General features: G+C 38.5%; 1 protein-coding gene across 1 annotated transcript in view; it reads left to right on the top strand.

The window, feature by feature from the left end:
- Positions 1 to 18949, top strand: part of SNX24 (sorting nexin 24) — a 70300-nt gene that overhangs the window by 45677 nt on the left and 5674 nt on the right. The window contains exons 4-6 of the mRNA XM_015590303.2: positions 15956 to 16050; positions 17441 to 17473; positions 17993 to 18057. Of these exons, the coding sequence (XP_015445789.1) occupies positions 15956 to 16050; positions 17441 to 17473; positions 17993 to 18057 (193 nt within the window). The remainder of the gene's footprint in view (positions 1 to 15955; positions 16051 to 17440; positions 17474 to 17992; positions 18058 to 18949) is intronic.

Raw genomic sequence — 18949 nt, forward strand, 5'->3', positions numbered from 1 at the left:
CCTTGGAGGATCTGGACTTGGTGTTACTGAGAAGGGGAGCGTGTCATTTAACATCTCAGAATTAATTTCCTCAACCCAGAAAAATACTCTTGATTTTATTGACCTCAGATAGTTGTGAGGATTAAGTGACCCAGTGTACATGGAGCCACTTAGCAAGCCGTAAAATATTATATAGATATTAGATATTATTAGATAAAATATTATGTAGACATTAGATATTATTTTTATTAGCAAATGTCTTGCTTAATTTCCTACCTGTCTATAAATCTTGCCACAACATTCTGTGGCAACTTGGCCTCCAGCTGCTTTTGGTACTTGTTACCTCCCAAAGCATAACATTCCATGGGAGACTTCAGTTATAAAGTTTCTCTTTATATTAAGCCAAAATTTCGCCTTCTCAGTATTTACCTTTGCTAGTCCTGATTCTCCTTCTGAAGTAACCTCAAGCATTCAAAGCCCTGTCTTGGATGCAGAGGTAAAGGGTGAATGAGGCAGCCCCAGTCCTGCCCTCTTGGAGCTGGAGTTGACTGGACAAAAACCAAGTAAACATATAAAGGAAATAATTCAGGGAGCTATAATGGAAACAAATAAGGGAGCGACAAAGAAATCGAGGAGTGAGAGTCTGGGTGGTCAGGGATGACACCTCTGACGTTTAGGCTGAGACCTAAAACTGAGGAAGGTTAACCACATCGAGCATGAGAAGAAGGCCAAGGAAATAGCACATGCAGAGGCCGCGAATGGAAGAAGCAGCCTAGGCACCTTTGTGTCTCTGAAGACCGTGGTGGCTGCAGCTTTATGAGTAATTCGGAGAGGCTGTTGCTGATAGGCTGGATGTGGAAGGTGAGAGGAAGGAAACTTTTAGCTTTGGCACCTGTGTGGATGGTGCTCTTTGCTGAGATGAGGAAGGTGATGGAGGAGATGGTGGCAGTTTGGCTGGGGGCGCGGGGTGGATGTTGATTTTTGAAAAAACAAAAAATAAAAAGCACCAGGTTCTGCTTTGGACATTTTGAATTGAAAATGTCTGTAAGAAATTCAAGTAGAGATGTTAGAAAGGTATTTAGTTTCAGAAGAAAGGTATTTAGTTTCAGAAGAGAGTCTGGAGATGTGAATTTGTGCCTCATCAGTATAAAGGTCTTAAAAACCATGGCAATTGGTAGACTCAACTAAGGAGAGAGTATGGGAAGAGAAGAGGCTACTGGCCAAGCCTTGAAAAAGCTGAACATTTTGAAGTCAAGTGGAAGAAGAAGAAGCAACAAAAGAGAGTGAAAATGAGATCAGAGAAAAAACAAACAAACAAAAACAAAAACAGAAGAGTTGTAGAAATGGAAGAGTATTTCAGGAAGTGAGAGAATAATTATCTGATTGAGTACTGGCTGCTCAGAAGTTGTGAAAGGTGAGGACAAAATTGGCCATTGAATTTAGCCACACAGAAGCAATGTGTGATCTTAACAAGCTGAGAATGATGCTGGAAGCCAAAACCAGTTCGTGGAGGGTTTTGGATGAACTGGCAATAAGCAAGGGAAACAGCATCTGTAGAACACTCTAGAGAGCTTTTGCCGTGAAACAAAGTGCACAATAAGCTGGATCTTCTGAGGGATTTTTTTTTTCTGTTTTAAAATGCGATACTAGAGCATGTTTATATGCTGATAGAAATAATTCAGCAAAGATGATAGAAGGATGGATGGATGGATAGAATTAGATAGTAAATAGGCAGAAGAGAGAAGGACTACAAAGAAAGAAAGAAATATTTGAGAAAGTCAAGAGAGGGAGCTGAGAGTCAGAACATAGCTAGAAGAATTGGCCTATGATAGGAGGGGCGCCTCTTCCACTATAGCAGAGGAAGGAAGAGAGGTTGATACTGAAGGGGGCGGGGTGAAGTTGAGGGACATCAAGCCGGGAGATTTCTGTATTCCACTGAAGTAAGAAGAGTGATTTAGCTGAGAGGGAGGGTGGAGAAAAAGGGTAAGGGAGAGTCAAAGAGAGAAGAGAAGGTTTGAAATGGGTAAGGTGGTCAAGGTGTGGTATCTGGAAGAGCAGCATCAGCATCACCTGGGATCTGGGTAACTTCTTTGAAATGTAGATTCTGAGGCCCAACATGAGACCTACCTGGATCAGAAATGGAGATGGGACCCAGCATTCTGTGTTGTTAAGTAACAAGTCCTGCAGGTGATTCTGATGCTGGTTAAAGTCTGAAAACCACCACTCTAGAAGAACATAGCAAGACAATATTTTGTGGATAAGAGCTTCAATTTAAAGTGATACCAGTTTGTTTGTATTATGTGGTGTTTTCACAGTGTTTAGTAGCTTGGTTTGAGCATGGGTAAGAGATGTTAGAATTCAACCAGAAGTGGGGGGTCCTGAGTACAACGGAGGGAGGAAGGCTGATGGGGTTGGAGGCATTTCGGGGAACCGATTATAAGGATTCAGGGAACCGGAAAAGGAAGGGAGAGAAGTCAAAGGAGCTGAAAGAAGCAAGGAAGTTTTAGACCAATGGATTGGAGGTTTCACTGATAATAGAGAGGCAACACCATTGCAAAGAAAGGCTCTGTACAGCAGAGCGCCATCATGTCTGACCTTACTGGCTCACGGAGATGCTGCTTTGAAGATCTAACTAAGTGAGTTTTGTGTATAAATTCCATGGAACAAATACTTTTGCCTGTGTTTATGCATTAGTACATGCATTAAGAGGATAGGAAGCTACAACATAGTTGGATATACAAAGCACAATCTTTTTTTTAAAACGTTAATAATGACACAAGTAAAACCACATAATAAATTTTTCCTTTCTTTAAGCCAGTTAAATTATTCAGCTTCTGTAATGGGTTATTTTTGTTCATGTTCTACTACTACTACTACTACTACTACTACTACTACTACTACTACCACTACCAATAATAATAATGCCTTTTAAAGTACATTATAAGCTATGCTCTAAGTGTCTACGTGTATATATTTACCTATATTAATTTAATAATAATAATAATATTTATTAGGTGCTTACAGTATACCAGGCACAGTAGTAGCTTCTTTATAGACATGAGTCTTCTTTCAACATGACTGCAACCTCTGAGGTAGGTTCCATTATTGACCCTATCGAAGCACAGAGGACCTAAGACACTTGCCTAAGAATAATTTTAAGTAATTTAAATAAATAAATGTTCGAAATCACATATAGCTCTTGTAAACTGAAACCACCTATCACTTCTTGGTAAGTATAGGATAATAGGAGTAGTTTTCACTTGATTGACCATTGGCTGCCCCCAGGTGGTCACGACAGCTGAACCTTGGGAAAATATACACAGAAAAGATCGTTGACACAAGATAGGAGCACACCTGTCAGCTGCTCCCGGGTACCTCCATGGCTCCTTTCCAGGGCACAGTTAGGACAGGCCGGGGGGCCGGGGAGGGGGTGTGAGGGTGGGTGGATAGGCCACCACCTGGAATGGTTGGCCTGGTCAACTAGTGTGGGTAGTGTATTGGCCCGACAAGGTGTCCAGGTTGCTGTGCATTTGTCATACCTTTGTTTCCCCTGTACCTCCGCCCGGCACCAGTGATGTCTAGTTCCTCAACAGCCTGTGTACCGGGGACAGGCATGGGCAGGTATCAGAAACGAATCCAAGTATGTTGTCTTTGGACACCAGAGGCACGTCTTCCAGGTTTTCTTTTTTCTTTTCTTTTCTTTCTTTCTTCGTTTCTTTTTTTTCTTCTTTCTTTCTAATTATTTTCATTTATTTATTTATTTATTTATTCATTCATTCATTCATTCATTCATTCATTCATTTGGAGGGGAGGATTAGTTATACTGTTTCTCAAACTTAGCTAAGATCTTCAAGATATAAATCTTCTGCTTAAAGATGTATATAGTCATTTTACCTTGGCAGTGTATGAGTATAAGTCTTGCTGTCTCCCTTTAATTGCTCTTAATAGAAAGTTGTTAAAAGATCATAAAGTTTGTGATTGTAAGGACCTGTTAAAGCAGAATTGTATTTTCTTCCACCAGCCAGTGCTCAGTTATTCCCTGTGGCTCATTCTACGGTGATTTAGACAATCTTTTGTAAAAATAAGTTTAATGAAACACTTTCCATTTCCATAGGGTACTCTCTATTATTTGTTTAATAGACCCAATTTGGTAGGATATTTTTTTAGATAATCAGCTTACTTTTTTCTTTGTTTAATCTCATCTCATTACCTATATGCTTGATTTCTTTACTGTTCTGTAATATGTGTTTTTGGCACCTGCTCTGTTAGGCAGATAAGTTTTTCATGTATTGGTCCTTTTCTTGCTTTTTATAGACACTGCAATGTATGTGTGAACCTAATTGCTTTTTCATTTTTATAGGGTATTCTTTATCTTATGGACTTTTTTAAACTAGTAAGTTAGAAACAGAGTATCAGGATTGGTTGTTTTTTCTTCCATTCTTTCTTTCTCTCCCTCCTTCCTTCCTTTCTTTCCTTTAAAAATATTCTACCCAGCACTAAAATAGTAAAGGTAGAATAGCAGAGTTGTTTTCTTTTTTCTCCTCTCTCTCTCTCTCTCCCGCCGTCCCCCCCTCCCTCTCTATTTTAAGTATTCTACCCAATTCATGGGCCAAAAACAAGACTATACAATCTGCAGAAGCAAGATGTCTGTATCTTGTAGGAAGTTGTGTTCTACCACAGATAAAGCCCAAGTAAAAGGACTTAAGACTGGAATTTATCTTTCTCAAGCATATTATTTCCTTAAATGTTACCAGTGATAAGTAATAGTAGGTTTTGGTTTAGTGGATCAAGTTTATCAGGAATTGTATCTCTTTGATTCATTTGTCCCTTCCTTCATGTTCACAAGATGGCAACTGAGCCCGGAGAGCGTGGTCAGCTTCCAGGCAAGAAGAAGGAGGAAAGGGGTAGAGAGATGGGCAAAAGATGAGGGCCAACAGAGCCTGACTGTTCACTGTTAGGGAGCTTTTTGGATCTTTCTCACCCCATGACTTCCACTGACATCTTAGTGGCCAGATCTGTGTCACATGGTAAGAGAATCTGGGAAATTTGGGGGGAGGCTTTGTTACTGTCATTGCTTTTTGTTATCATTGTTTGCTTTTTTTTTTAGCTTGGCAACTTGCCCCCCCCCACCTCCTGCCAGTTGCTGTTTCATTAATAAAGAAGAAGGCAAGAAGGGATCTTGGGTAGGCAGCTGACTGTGCCATAGCCTCCAGTGGCAGAAGGCAGGCAGAGTATTCTTAAGTGTAGAGTAACTTTACATGCAATCGTTCTATTCCTGCCTTCCCAGGATTCATGGATGTCTATCGGAAAAAGGCTGTGTCATCTGTTAAACCCCCAGGAAAGGGTCTTTCTTCTTTGTTGAGTGTAAACCCCTGAGGAAACATCTATAATTTACCTTCAAGATATAGAAGAATTTATTTAGGTGTTAGATTTGGGAGAAAGGCTAAAGGAGATATGATTCCTACTGTGACTTACTGCTTTGTGATTAGCAGCCATGTGCAGATTGGCCTGCTTTCCCATCTTTCTTGCTCTTGTGTTTCATCTTCCTTGATGTAGTCCCTTTGGACTATTACTGACCCACCTGTGTGTTTTATGTGAACAGTTTCATTGACTGCATTTTTTGTTGCAGCCAAGAGGTCAAGGGCCTACCCCTCCACCTTCTTTATTATTTTCTACACAGATTTGTTTTTAACTTTAGATCTATGAACCATCTCTGCAAGGGCCACTTTTCATTCTTTGTTATCATCTCTATAAGGGCTTGCTTCTGCATCTCGAAATAAGTCTCTATCTCACTCTAGCCATTTCCCACTAAGTGTTCCCCCTGAGCACTGTGAACTATGAGCTTTGCTCATCCAGAATTTTTAAATTCATGTAAAACATTAATTGCATAACTGTAGCATTTAAAGAGAACACTCGATGCAGTGCTTGTAGCTGGACAAATATAAAATGGTGTCGAAAGTCTTCATTAAAAAAAAAATGGTATTTGCTCAGTACACTGTGTCTTAACTATAGTGCAATAAGAATGTGTGTACCTAGGAAGGCCTAATCGACCTAAACTATACCACATGAAACCCACCCGTGCTGGAGCTGGGTCAAGTGTACAGTGTGTAAAGAAAGAGAATGCTAAATGAATCAGAGAAGGGAAGTAGGTAGCTGGGGGAACATTTAAGAGACTTGAGAGAGCAAGTTGTTTTCCAGCACTTTAAACCCTTTAAAAATATCAGTTCATCAACATGCATAGCCTATGCTAATTATAAATCTTTCTTTGAAAACTAGTCTCATGAGTCTTTTTCCAGGCAATGTCTTACAAGCCTAGTTCTGATTACTATTTCTTCTTTCAAGGAGGTAATAAGACACACTTCCATAAGCATATTTTATAATTTGTATTTAATTTAGTGTTTTACCTTATTATTTGAATTACTAAGTCAGTTTTGGTTTGCTTTGTAATGCAGTTTTATTCAAATATCTTAGTCCTCTGGTCTTAGTTTTGATTTACAGGTAAGCAGCTGGTTTATAATTGCTTTTAGAATTTCTTTTTCTTCTATTAGATCAAGAAGAATTCTGGTGCTATCCATAATATGTAATGGAGTCATACCATTATTCAACATACAGTTAGGTCATTTTAAATGGATCAAAAGTATATAAAATGTGACTTTAAATTATTTTACCTATTCAAAAAAGAATTGGTCAGAAATTGCCAGATAGGTTATGAAATATTATAAGGCTAGACTCTTTCAGATTTTACTCTTGTTTTTGCTTTCATTTTGAAGTTATAGTTGTTGTTTGTTTTTAAATATAAGATAGAGATTAATGCAATTTGTTGACTTTCTTCTTCTGAGAGTCTTTATATACTTGTTAGAATTAGTTGAGATCCCTTAATTTTACCAATGAGACGAATTGGTTAAAATCCTTTAAATTTATCTATGCGATAAATTTATAAATACACTAGAAAAATATATGGAGAAAAATAAAGGATTCCAATAAAATTTAGTAAGAAACAAAACTAAACTATGTAGCACAGTGCTATTGTACACACAGTAATTGTCAGTAAGTATTTGTGGGATGAATGAGGGGTGCAGTGAATTGATACATCAATTGATCAGTAGTTTTGGAACTAGCGACACCTGGGTTCTGATCATGACTGACCCTTTACACTCTAAGAAACCTTGCACAAGTGATTTAGCCTTTCTGAGCCCCAAATTCCTCATCTATAGAATTTGGATAATGATAGTGTCTCACACTATTGTGAAAATTAAATAAGATAAAGAACCTGGCACAGAGTAGGCTTTAAGTAAATATAGTTGTTATAAACCACATGAAATTGGTGAAAGTTCATATAACTCAATCCAGTATTAATCATCACATCACATAAAATGATTCTGTAATTTCACCAAAAAATAAAAATAAAAATAAATAACTTAGCTCAACCTGAGAGGTTAGGAAAAATTTCCTGAGAGAGATAACCCTTGATCTGAGACTTGAAGGATAAGTAGGCATTGGCCAGTTGAAAAGAGATGAGGTGAGCATTTCCAATAAATAGAGCTACATCTTCAGTAAAAGGATAAACTAAGGTAGATTATTTCAATAGCGCTGTTTGGATAGATTGGGCCTTACTGGCTATTATAAACGTTTTCTTGCACTATAGTCAGAGGCATAGTCTACTGGCCTGGGACTATAAAAAAAAAATTTTTTTTTAAAGAGTTAGCATATAATGCTCCAATATATGCATATTTAATAAGCTATAAACATACCCTACTATAAATCCATACATTAAAAATTGGAAAAGATGTATTTTTTTTTTTAATCTAAAATATATAGAAATTCTAATATTTGTTTTCCTGAATCACAATGATCTTGCTTAACTACAGATTTAATATCTGTAACCCACTTTGGAGACCACTGGCCTATGAAAAATACACTGATCTTGGTCAGAAGTTTTCCTAATGCCTCTCAGCCATGTTTTGTGAGAGTTTATGGTTTATATTTTCAGTATCTGCATGGTCTCATAACCTCCAATCCAAAAAGTTAATGCAGTTGTTGGCTCAATGCTAATTATACCCCTGTCAGGGACCTGCTTCCTAGGAATAGAAGCAAAACCACTCAGGGAGGACATTCCTTGAACCTGGCCTGGCTTATCCCACAGATAAAGCACTGCTGAAGATGAGCTCATGAACTAAAACTACAAAACACAGAAGGTAACAACAGCTGTAACTGAGAGTCAACAGGCACAGAACAGTGGGATTAAATTTCAAGAATTTCAAGAACTTCAAGTAAAAGGGTAATTTAATGGAAACCAAAAATAAAAATGTCTACAATACTTGAAGGTGTAAGAAGTGATCGAGGATCTAAGAAAAACAGACCAGGCATTTTTAAAAAGGAACTAAATAGGAAATGAAAATACAGTCATTTCAATGAAAATACAGTCATTTCAAACGAAAATACAGTCAAATCCGTGGCTTGATTTAAGAAGCAGTTTGGAGAGAGCCAAAAAAGAGGATTTAATGTGTGGTCACTGGGTCTGAGGAACACTGCTATATTCCAGTCATCATCAAAATATAAATCAGGTCATATCACGTGTACCTACATACCCCACTTACCACCCACCGCTCAATGGCCTCCAGATCCACTGAGGAGAAAAGCAAAATCCTTCACGTGACCCAGAAGCCCCGCCCAATCTGTCCACTTCAGGTTCTCCTACTTTAATGCTCAACTTCGTTATTCTCTCAGGCACAGGCACACTGGCTGCCTTTCTGTCTTCCTAAGACCATGCTTCCACCTTCTACCAGCCTTTGAACATGCTGTGCTTTGCATCTGAAATATCCCACCTCCTTTACCCTATTCACTCATTCATCTCTAGAGTCACCTTCCCAGGGAAGCTTTCTTTCACCCCACAGATTAATAAGGGTGCTTTGTTCCTGACTCTTAAAACAACTAGCTACTTCCCTTTGAGGTGCTTGTTTCCATTTGTAATTTTCACATTCATTACCGTGATTATTTAAATACCATCTATCTTCTCCACTAGACTATAAGTCCTGGGAACACAGGACCATGTTTGTTTGGCTAACTGTTGTGCCAGAGGTTGTACTTAGTTGTGTAAAGTAAATATTTTTGTATGAATAAATATTCTAGAACATGAATTTTGGTATTTAAATAGTTTATAAGGTGATTGGCATTCCAGTTTCTATTGTTCCGTGGTCAGTTTTATCTCTAGCCATATTATCAGAAATGGTATTTCTTGTTTCAAATCCTTCTGAAACCAAATTATAGAATTTCTTTTTACTGATTCTTTACCATTTTAAATAGGCCCTCCACATTCAGCTTTTAGTGCAGGACGTCAAATTTCTTGCAAGGTGGTTTATAAAGGCCTGTGAAACCACAGCAGATGTCTGTTTGAATTCTATGAATAGTGCAGTTTTGTTCCAGATACAGAGTAGATGCATCTTGGGAGTGGTGTCACATACAAAAGGAAGGGTGCATGGTACAGTGGGTTCTTCAGAAGCACATCCGATTTTTATTTTTTAGGAGGTCATGAGACTTCTTGGATCTGTTTACTGGCTGGCTTTTAAAAAGCATTCCTTCGATAACCTTGCTGTGGTTCATTTTGTGAAATTGTGAGCGAGTGCTGTGGAGTTGGGTAAGTGGAAGACTGAGGACTGGACTGCAAAGCTTCTTTGCGCTAGGTTTCAGTCCCAGAGGACTGTGACACTGTAGCCCACTTACTGCAGTAAGGAGGTATTGATTTTTCTCCCTCCTTGTTCTTTGCTGTACCTCTGAAGTAGGTATGTTATGAAGCATCTTTTCTGGTGAGGAGAGGAAAAACTGTCATGAACTTTGTCACCTCAACAATGGGACATTTCAAACCAAACTAGGTGAAATAGGAAAAGGGCTATCGGGACTCTTGGAACCCCCCCAGCTTAGTTCAGTACCTTGGCTTTTGTGACAGAGAGGTTCCCCGCAGTTTATAGCAAACCTTGATAGACAATGGAAAGAGTCGAGAGATTCTAAAAAATGTTTTGAAGAGAATAAAAGGATCAAATCAGTGAAAACAATGCAGCTTTGTGCAGCAATCTTGGAAGGTTAGAGAAGTGGTCTTGTCTAAGTTTTCAACAAGATGTTACGTTCCTGTTATAATTGGCTGCCGGGTAGGCTTGGACCTAACTAGAATGCCAGCGTTCGATTTCCTCATGTCCTCAGTGGAGATGTGTCACCGAGTATGTTCGCCTTAGTGACAATTTTCTAAAATGGAAACTCGTGGGAAATCATTACAGTGTTTATATGTCTCCCTTGTCGGACAACGTTATCCTGTGATATTTTACCAGTGTTTTCCACTGCATGATGGCATCTAGTGAAGGTTAAGGCAGAACAAGTCCCTCTGTAATTTTGTGACTGCATTTTACTTGCCGAAGAAGAAAAGATAACTGACAATTAAGTATTTGGGATGTCACAGAAAGAACATGTGCAACTAATCAATGGTATCCTTTGGGAACATGATTTTATAAAGCTGATAAGATAGAAAAAGCGGGATTTTGTGATTTGTGTTACATGATGATAATTGCACCTTTTCAATGAAAAAGACATTTCTCCTGGAGTAAACATTGAGCTTGCAAGGGATGCTGGTAGCAATGCTGTTGTTTTCCTGCCCCATTCTGGCAATTTTTTGTAAATGTTTTCGTGGAGCGTGGGATTTTTTTTCCATTCTTATGCTAGAGTGATATTTCTGAAGGAATATCTTGTCTTTTTTAAAGGAAGTAATTTATTCTTCTGAAAGTGAGTAACATTGTGTAAAGAAGAATAATTATTTTATTTTGCTTCTTACAAGGTACACTCAATTGCCCAGTTTTAATGTTTCAGAGTTGGATATAATAGTAGCAACGTCTGTTCCATAATATATTGCACATTTGTTTCAGTTCTTTGATTTAACCCTGTTTCCTATGTACATCTTAGTAATAACCTGATTTTTTGGTGTACATATTTCCTAAGTGATAAATTGGACAGAAATTTCTTTAGTGCATTTTTTTTTTTTGGTTAATTCTTAACATCTCTAGTGTGCAACTAAAAATATTCAGACTCCAAGATATTTAGATAATCTCTCCTGATGCCTACTCTCCTCGTATTTGTGCCTCTTTTGCTAGTTTTATTGCACAGGTTTCAATGAGAAGTAGAACCCTCTGCTGGTTTGGATAGTACTTTCTTCTTGTTCCAGCAGCTTTGAAAATCACCTTCCTCCTTAACAGAACAGTTAGTTCACTTAAAGACCACGTATCTCCTTGGCCTTCCCCTGCTTCCTTCCCTGATTAGTACACACTACTTGGTGACCTCTTCTTGTGAAAGATGATAAGGTTGCATTGAGCAGAGTGAGAGGATCACCCCGCTCATTCTCCACCTCGTGGAAGCAGCACTTCTTGCTGACCCACCACTTGAAGATCAGCAGCTCTGGTACAGAAGCAGCTACTCTCCATTTTGCAACAGGATAATTAATTCTGCTTCATAGGATATTTGACTCAGTACTTATACCTGTAAATTTTAATTAAATGGGATGTATTTCCAACTTTTTCTCCGACTGTCACATTCATTTTGAATTCTGATGTTTTACTACTTAAATGAGTTTCCTAGCCATGCGACCCAGCTCGCATCGAGTCTCAGAACTCTACCATCGGAGTTATTCATTAATAACTACCTAAGTAATAATTAATAATTAATAACTTAGGTAGTCATTAATTAATAACCTAGGTTAATCAATTATGTAGCACTGGGCCTGGGACCCATCGCTGCCTAGCAGTTCAAAATGCCCCTTTCCTAACAGGTATAGCATATTAGTGCCTCGTCAGCTGCACTCTGACCCAGCAGTAAAAGAGTTTAAATCATATTTTTCTTCATGTTTTGCTAACTTTGGGAACCCTCAACACCACAGATTGTTGAATTCTAGAGTTACATAGAGAAGACACAGAAGCCATAAATATGGACTACTTTCTAAATTCAGTGCAGCAGTAGATTTTGGTCTGTAAGAAAGAAGCCTTCACCAGTGTAGCCTCACTGCCAGACAAATATTTTCAAGCACAGCTCAGAGCTGAAAGCAATAATGAATTCTAATAGCAAGGCAGCACACAGTGCAGTGGGGTTCTAATTGACAAAGAGGTAGAAAACGGAAACAGGAAGGTCAGTGCATCCTTTGGGGAGCTGGTATACAGCAGGGGCTCAGCAGTGCTTCAGGCTCCAAACCAAATGAAAAGTGTGCCCAGCAGCATTACTGCCACATCGGAGCTAAAAGGGGATGTCCCTGGCTGGGCTGTCAGGGGCCTGTGAAACCCCTGCCACTGTCAGCAAAATTATATATGAATGTATATTTTTCAGCAAGCAAGATTCTCAGCTTTCATCCAGTTTTCAAAGGGATCCATGAATCATTGAGGGCTAAGAAGCTCTGCTAGATAGACAATAATCCAAACTTCCAAAACCAATAAAAGAGGTTGTTGAGAATTGATACCACGAAAAGATTCAAAGGAAACAAAATTAACATTTATTGAATGTTAATTGTGTGCCAGAGAATCTTGGAGAGATTTAGGGTAGACAAAAGAGATTTTCAAAGCCAGGTTTTGCTCTGAAGCCACATACATCCTACTATAGCATATTGCCCCTCTAAAGAATGAAAATGACTAGCCATTGAAGATTAATCAAAAATAGAGAAGCATGCTAAAACAATGAGGAAATATGATTTGATATTCAAAAATATAATTTATAATTTTTTTAAGATTAAGAGCTTATCTTTTGAATAAAGTTGGAAAATTTAGACCAGACTGGGGTCCCAAGTATGTGGGATGGCCCAGGGTGCAGCTTCTAGAAGGAGTGGTTTTTCTTGAGCCAAAAGCCTTTTAAGAAACTGAAGATGTAAATGAAAACAGTCATGAGGCCCCACTTCCCTGTTGGGTCTCCCATGGAATGAGATCATGTGTTTATGAGCCGAAAGATTTGATTGAACTAATTTAATTTGTCTTTCACATCTCTACACGAATTCATGACAGTCATTTAACTTGTACATATTATTAAATTAGGTAAATTCTGCTCTATTGTACTCTTATCTCTGGCTTAAGTATTAATTATTTTCTCCTGTTTGGACTTAAGTATTATTTTCTTACAAGCCTTCTTAGCAGAGTTTCAGAAATACTACCACATTACTGAACGTTTACCTAGTCCCCAATGCTGCTTTCTTTATAGCTGTAAATCCAGAAATCCATATAGATCATTGCTTTATGGAAAAGATTATTTGAGACTATTCAGTGAACATTTAACGAAAATGCTCACAGATTTCTGGAGTTTTCTATATTCCTTTTTTTGCCAGTCTATGTTACCTAAAACAATGTGATCATCTGTTTGGAATACTGTTTGGGGAGGCTGAGCAGGATTAATTCCTGTCCTGGTGTTGCAGTGTAAACAGCTTTTTGCCTGTCTTTTGTCATTAATGATCATGCTGTAGATGTAGCCAGTGCATTGTAAGCCAATCTGTCAAGGCAAATAAACAATTCACCTTGTTAAAATTCCCTAAATCTTGCATTAATAAAACCAAAGTAACCCCCTGAACACTCAAGAGATGTCTTCTTCCATACTGCAGTGATGGATGACATGTCTAAAGATCCTGGAAATTAAGTAGTTCAGGTCATTAAAAGTGTCCCACACTTGTTATTGATTTAATTTATTTTAAAAGGTGGGGGTGGAGATAAGAATGTAACCCCCCCCCCCATTTTTTTAATCTTAAAGCTACCACTTGTACACATAATTGAAACTATTGCTTGGGTGAACAGCTCTGCATTTGTCACAACATTAAGCTTTATTATTCAAATAGGTGTTATATTATCTTCTTAACCAGATATCTACAAACAACATATAATCATTGCAACTTGTGTTATGGTGAAATTCCTTGGAGCTTCATATGTATGATGATTTCTAGAACTTTTGAGTTCTGAGCACTGAAGTCATGACCTTCTGAGCACCCTGAAACTTTCCTCAGGTAGATAAAAATTTAGATAAGGGTCAGATGATTTGAAGGAAATTAGCTGAAATAGTAACAAAAGTATGCCTCTGGATAGAGGAGGCTTTTTTCTCTATTTTATGAATTTTTTATTTTTTTACTTTTATATTCAAGAAAAGAGTAAACATTTTAGATAGATGGAAGAGTGGATGGGCAGTTGAATGGATGGATGGATGGGGATGGACGGATGGGCGGGCAGATGGGTAGGTGGATGGGAAGATGGATGGAAAGGAAAACATTTCGAGAGCGGTAGAGTTTTTCTCTTTCATATCTATATTCTAAGGCGAGTTTAAGTTATGTGTTTGTTTACTGGTTTATTGCTAGTTTTCTCTGCCAGCCCACACTCTACTGGGCCCATAATATTCGCTGTTATATTCCAGTGCCTAACATAATAGATGCTCAGTAAATATTTGTTTAATGAATAAAGTATAACCCCAAATACTTTTTTTTCTCTTTTTTATTCCTTAAGCTTTAGTGGGTACAGTGGGCTGTATGAGGAATAGTAAGTAACAGCCTGGACAGGGCTGGATGTCCAGATGACCCCTCTCCAGGGACTGAACAGCAGGAGGATTAAGCACTAGTGTAGTCCAGAGGTCAGCCCGCTGGAACTGATGACCTGTGTAGTCGCTCACTCTATTTATATGTTCCAAACTGGGTAACAGTATTCCAAAACCCTGTGAGAAATGGGGCATCTCAGTATGTAAATTATGCCTAAAAACAATACGTTATATGGAATTGTGTATATACAAGATACACCTAATTTGACCTCATTGTCATTTGTTATGTACCTTATACATCACTTTGCAGAGCTGTTCCTGATCAACTCTGTGAATGATATTGCATCATTATGCTCATTGTTCTTTAAACAACATGTGCTTAGGGCGGGGGCGGGGGGAGTGGCGAGGTGAGAGCAACCATGGTAAATTACAAAAAAAAAATGACCCTTGAAAATAGTTATATTAATTTCAGGGATTAATTTTATTATTTGATGCATTTTCCATGGTCTTTAAAATAAGAGAACAGCAAATAAATTGTTCAATCAGTTCACATACTCTGTCAGACTCTTAAAATTAGACATATATGAAAGTGCACTCTATAGTTCTCCATTATATTTCTCCCTGAAATTACATAATTTGGATATCTGAGAACTGACATGGTTATGCCATTATGCTGGCTCTTTAGCAAAGCTCCCTAAATGGAACAACTCTATAGATTTTTTTCAGTGTATACACTGATTTACACTTAGTGGTAAAGTTGTTACTGACCCTTTAAGTGGAGCCGTCCAAAGAACAATAAATGTCAGTTGATTCTAATGCCAAAACAGGTGATAGCTGAGGGATCTTGACTAAATCTTCCAGTTAAAAAAGCCATGAGTGCATGTATTTCCTCAATAGCAGTGGGCTCTTGTGTACACACACACACACACACACACACACAAAGGGATCTTGACTAAATCTGCCAGTTAAAAAAGCCATGAGTACATGTATTTCCTCAATAGTAGTGGGCTCTTGTACACACACACACACACACACACACACACACACACTCAGACTACTTTATCACTCGGTAAGGAAAATTTGGTGTGTCCATGTAATAGCCGTATTATTGATGTCCCCAGATTTTTAAAATATTCACTCTGGATTAGAATCTCCAGGAAGGCAGGCACTATGTCTACTTGGTACCCCACTGTCTTGCCGCCTTGTCAGCAGCTGAATAGGAGATGCTCCGTAATGGTGAATAGGTAAAAGAATAGAGAAAGTGGAGCATTTGCTGACACTGAACAGCTTATGTGTCAGCCTGAGTTCTTGGTGGGTGAAACAGGGACCATGCCTCATATTGGTGGTGAAGAATGCTGCTGGTAAGAACTTTGATGGATGCTTATGACTTTTTGAAACAGTTCATTCGATTGATTGCCTAGCAAACTTTATTTTCTAATTCTGTTTTCTACTTTCACAGGCTGTCATTTTAGAAAATGAAGAACTTCCCAAACTGTTTCTTGACTTCCTGAACGTGCGGCGCGTGCCATCCTTACCAAAGGCTGAGAGTTGTGGGTGAGAATTGTTATTCACATTTTGGACTTGTATTTCATGTTATTCTTCAATCACTTAACTGGCCTTACAAATATCCCACAGTGGTGCCAGAAGGGGCAGCCTGGCCACACCCATTGTGTTAGCTTGGGACAACACTCACTTGTCCCCTGCTTGTAGTCAAAGGAATTCCTCCTAAGGCCTCATGACCAATACTCAGTACCTTAGGTTTAGACTTAAGGAATTGACTTTTTAAATGCTGCTATTACATGGAGTAATGTTACATAATGGGAATTATGAACCTACATATCCTGTTTATGTAGGACTAATATGTTTACTTGTGCATACTTGAGCAGGGTCTGTATCCCCTTGACACATACATATATTTCATATAATTTTAAATTTATAAGTGACCTTAGAGATGATTTTACCCAACTCCTCTCATTTTGGAGTTGAGCAAACTGAGACACAGGAATTAAGTGCCTTTCTCCAGGTCTCTCACTTGTAGCTGGCAGAGCCCAGAGGCCTTCCAGCATAGCTCTTTGCCCACCATCCTGCTAATTCTCCCTCAGGGACTTCTAAATGCATATCTGCACATCCTAATCCCTGTCTACTAAGGAACCAGGCGTTTGATAGCATCAGCATTCGGGAAAGTTATTCTGAAGAATTAACTCTGAAACGAGCCACTCACCCAGCTCTGGGCACCGGACTTGTGTTGAGCTCACCCCTGAAGGTGGACAGCAATGCCCTTAACAGACTAAATTTACAAGGAAATACATCAATCATCTCAGACTTTCTGCAAATCCAAGGGTGGGAGAAGGGACATTGTTTTATCCATTTTCTCGAGGGCCCCCAGACCTGCCTGAAGGATCTACACTAAGAATAAAACATTCAAGCTAACCACACCCAAAGTGGTATTGAACCCAGCGTCTGCTGAGTGAGAGGCTGCAAATACCTGTCACAGCTCCCTCACCGGCAGTATTTACTCCCTCACTTTCCACTCATCCCAGGACAAGAATCATGCACCCTGCTCACTAAACAACATGTGTCGTCAGTGTGTCCTGTTCCAGCTTGCGTGCACTTACTGAGAAGGTGGGATTCACGTATGGTTGTATGCTTTAAAGAGATGTTGAGGATGACAGTGAGTGAAATCTTTTCTCCACTGTATAAGCCCAAAGGTAAAACCATACAATTTTTAAATGATGTTCAGGAAAATTGAAATGCAAGAATAGTGTACTCTTAAGATTCCTTAGAATGAAACATCAGCCATGCTGTGACTCTGTGAAAACTCTCTTTTCAAACTGTCTCTTGATTCAGAGCGCTAAAAATACTGGGTCTTTTTGTCGTTGTTGTTGGCATAAACATTTGACTTAACTTATATGGTCTTTCTCTTTTCCTTTTAAAAAATTTTTAGATCTTTTGATGAGACAGAATTTGAAGAGCCAAGGTAAGAACTAATAGTAGCCTATCAGGAATTATAAAAATCAAAAATAGGACATTGGTTTTATTAAATGTTTAATTACCATGGTATAAGTGTGTCATGATTTTCTTGGAAACCTTTGTTAGGAAATTGATTTGAAGATTATAAAGATTTGATAGGAAGTTACAGAAGAACCAGTTACATCTAGGAGTGAAGGAATAGGAGCCCTACATTGTTTCATACAAGTAATAAGGATACTATTTTATCAATAATAGTACCACCAGATTTTAAAAAAAACACTTTTCAGCAATGATTTATTATACAGATTGTATATCTGCTTCAACTTCTACCAAGAAATGTTGGGAAGATGAGCAAAGTGCTGGCGTGTTCCCTCTAACTCTGCTTGCTATTATTCACCCACACCGTTAGATGCATAAACCTTGAGACGTCCCTGCACAGCAGTTTGATCCCCTCAAAGCTAGTTTGTAGTGTTTTCTGTTTACCGTCGTCCCTTGATGCTGACATGCCTGTTCTTGACCTTTCCAGCAAACTGTCCCACCAGCCGGTGCTGCTGTTCCTCAGGGATCCATACGTCTTGCCTGCAGCCAGCGGTAATCAAACCTGTCATCTGCTAACAGCTCTTTACTGATCTGACCCTGCACCACATAAACCACGTTTTTAATGCAGGTCTAACAGAGTGACATTGGTCCAGGGCTTAATAATCTGCCAATAAACCAGTGCTCTTGGTGTAAGAGACATTCAGAATTTTAATTGGGGCAGGCCTTTCAGGAGGAAATATAATTTTTCTTTCTCTCTCACCAGGCTATTTTGAATTAAGAGTAATAAGAGAGAAAGGTATTGATTGCCTTTAATTTTGGGGGTGGTGTTATTTTGGCCTCTGCTTATTTTTATCCAGATGCTGGGGTTTGAATCCAAGGCTCTGGTTCTTTTTTAAAATGTTTCTTCCCAGAAGCTGTGTGTATACATTGCTTGTATATCTCTGTTTCCATTTAGATTACAGCATCTTTGAGTGTGGAATATGTATTTTTTAAAGTTTTATATTTAAATATAATGAATAATTGAAGTATGAAGGCAATCTGTATTTTCGCTTAGTTCTCTCTTTGTCCCAAGAAGTTTAAATTATTCAGAGTTCTTCTCAAAATGTTGGTATGCAGCTCTTCATGAGCACATTCTCAGACATTATCTCATTTAATTTCCTTAACAGTCTTATAAAATAGGCAGAGCAGGTATCATCATTGGCTGATGAGAGAATCGGGGCTCGAGGAGGCCCCTGCCTTGCTCGGTCTTGTATGGCCGAGAGGTGGACCCCTTCTTGCCCAATTTCTCCTTTTGCGCTCTTTGCATATAATGAGTTTTCTGAGAGTGACTAAATAGCATAGCAACTAAATAGCAATAGATAAATTACCCATAGAAACCATTTCTACATTCTGACAATAAAATGTTATCCTCAGCAAGAGAGAGGGGACGGTTTTTTGTAGCAGG

The sequence above is a fragment of the Pteropus alecto genome, unplaced genomic scaffold (assembly GCF_000325575.1).
Source record: "Pteropus alecto unplaced genomic scaffold, ASM32557v1 scaffold20, whole genome shotgun sequence".
Classification (NCBI taxonomy): Eukaryota; Metazoa; Chordata; class Mammalia; order Chiroptera; family Pteropodidae; genus Pteropus; species Pteropus alecto.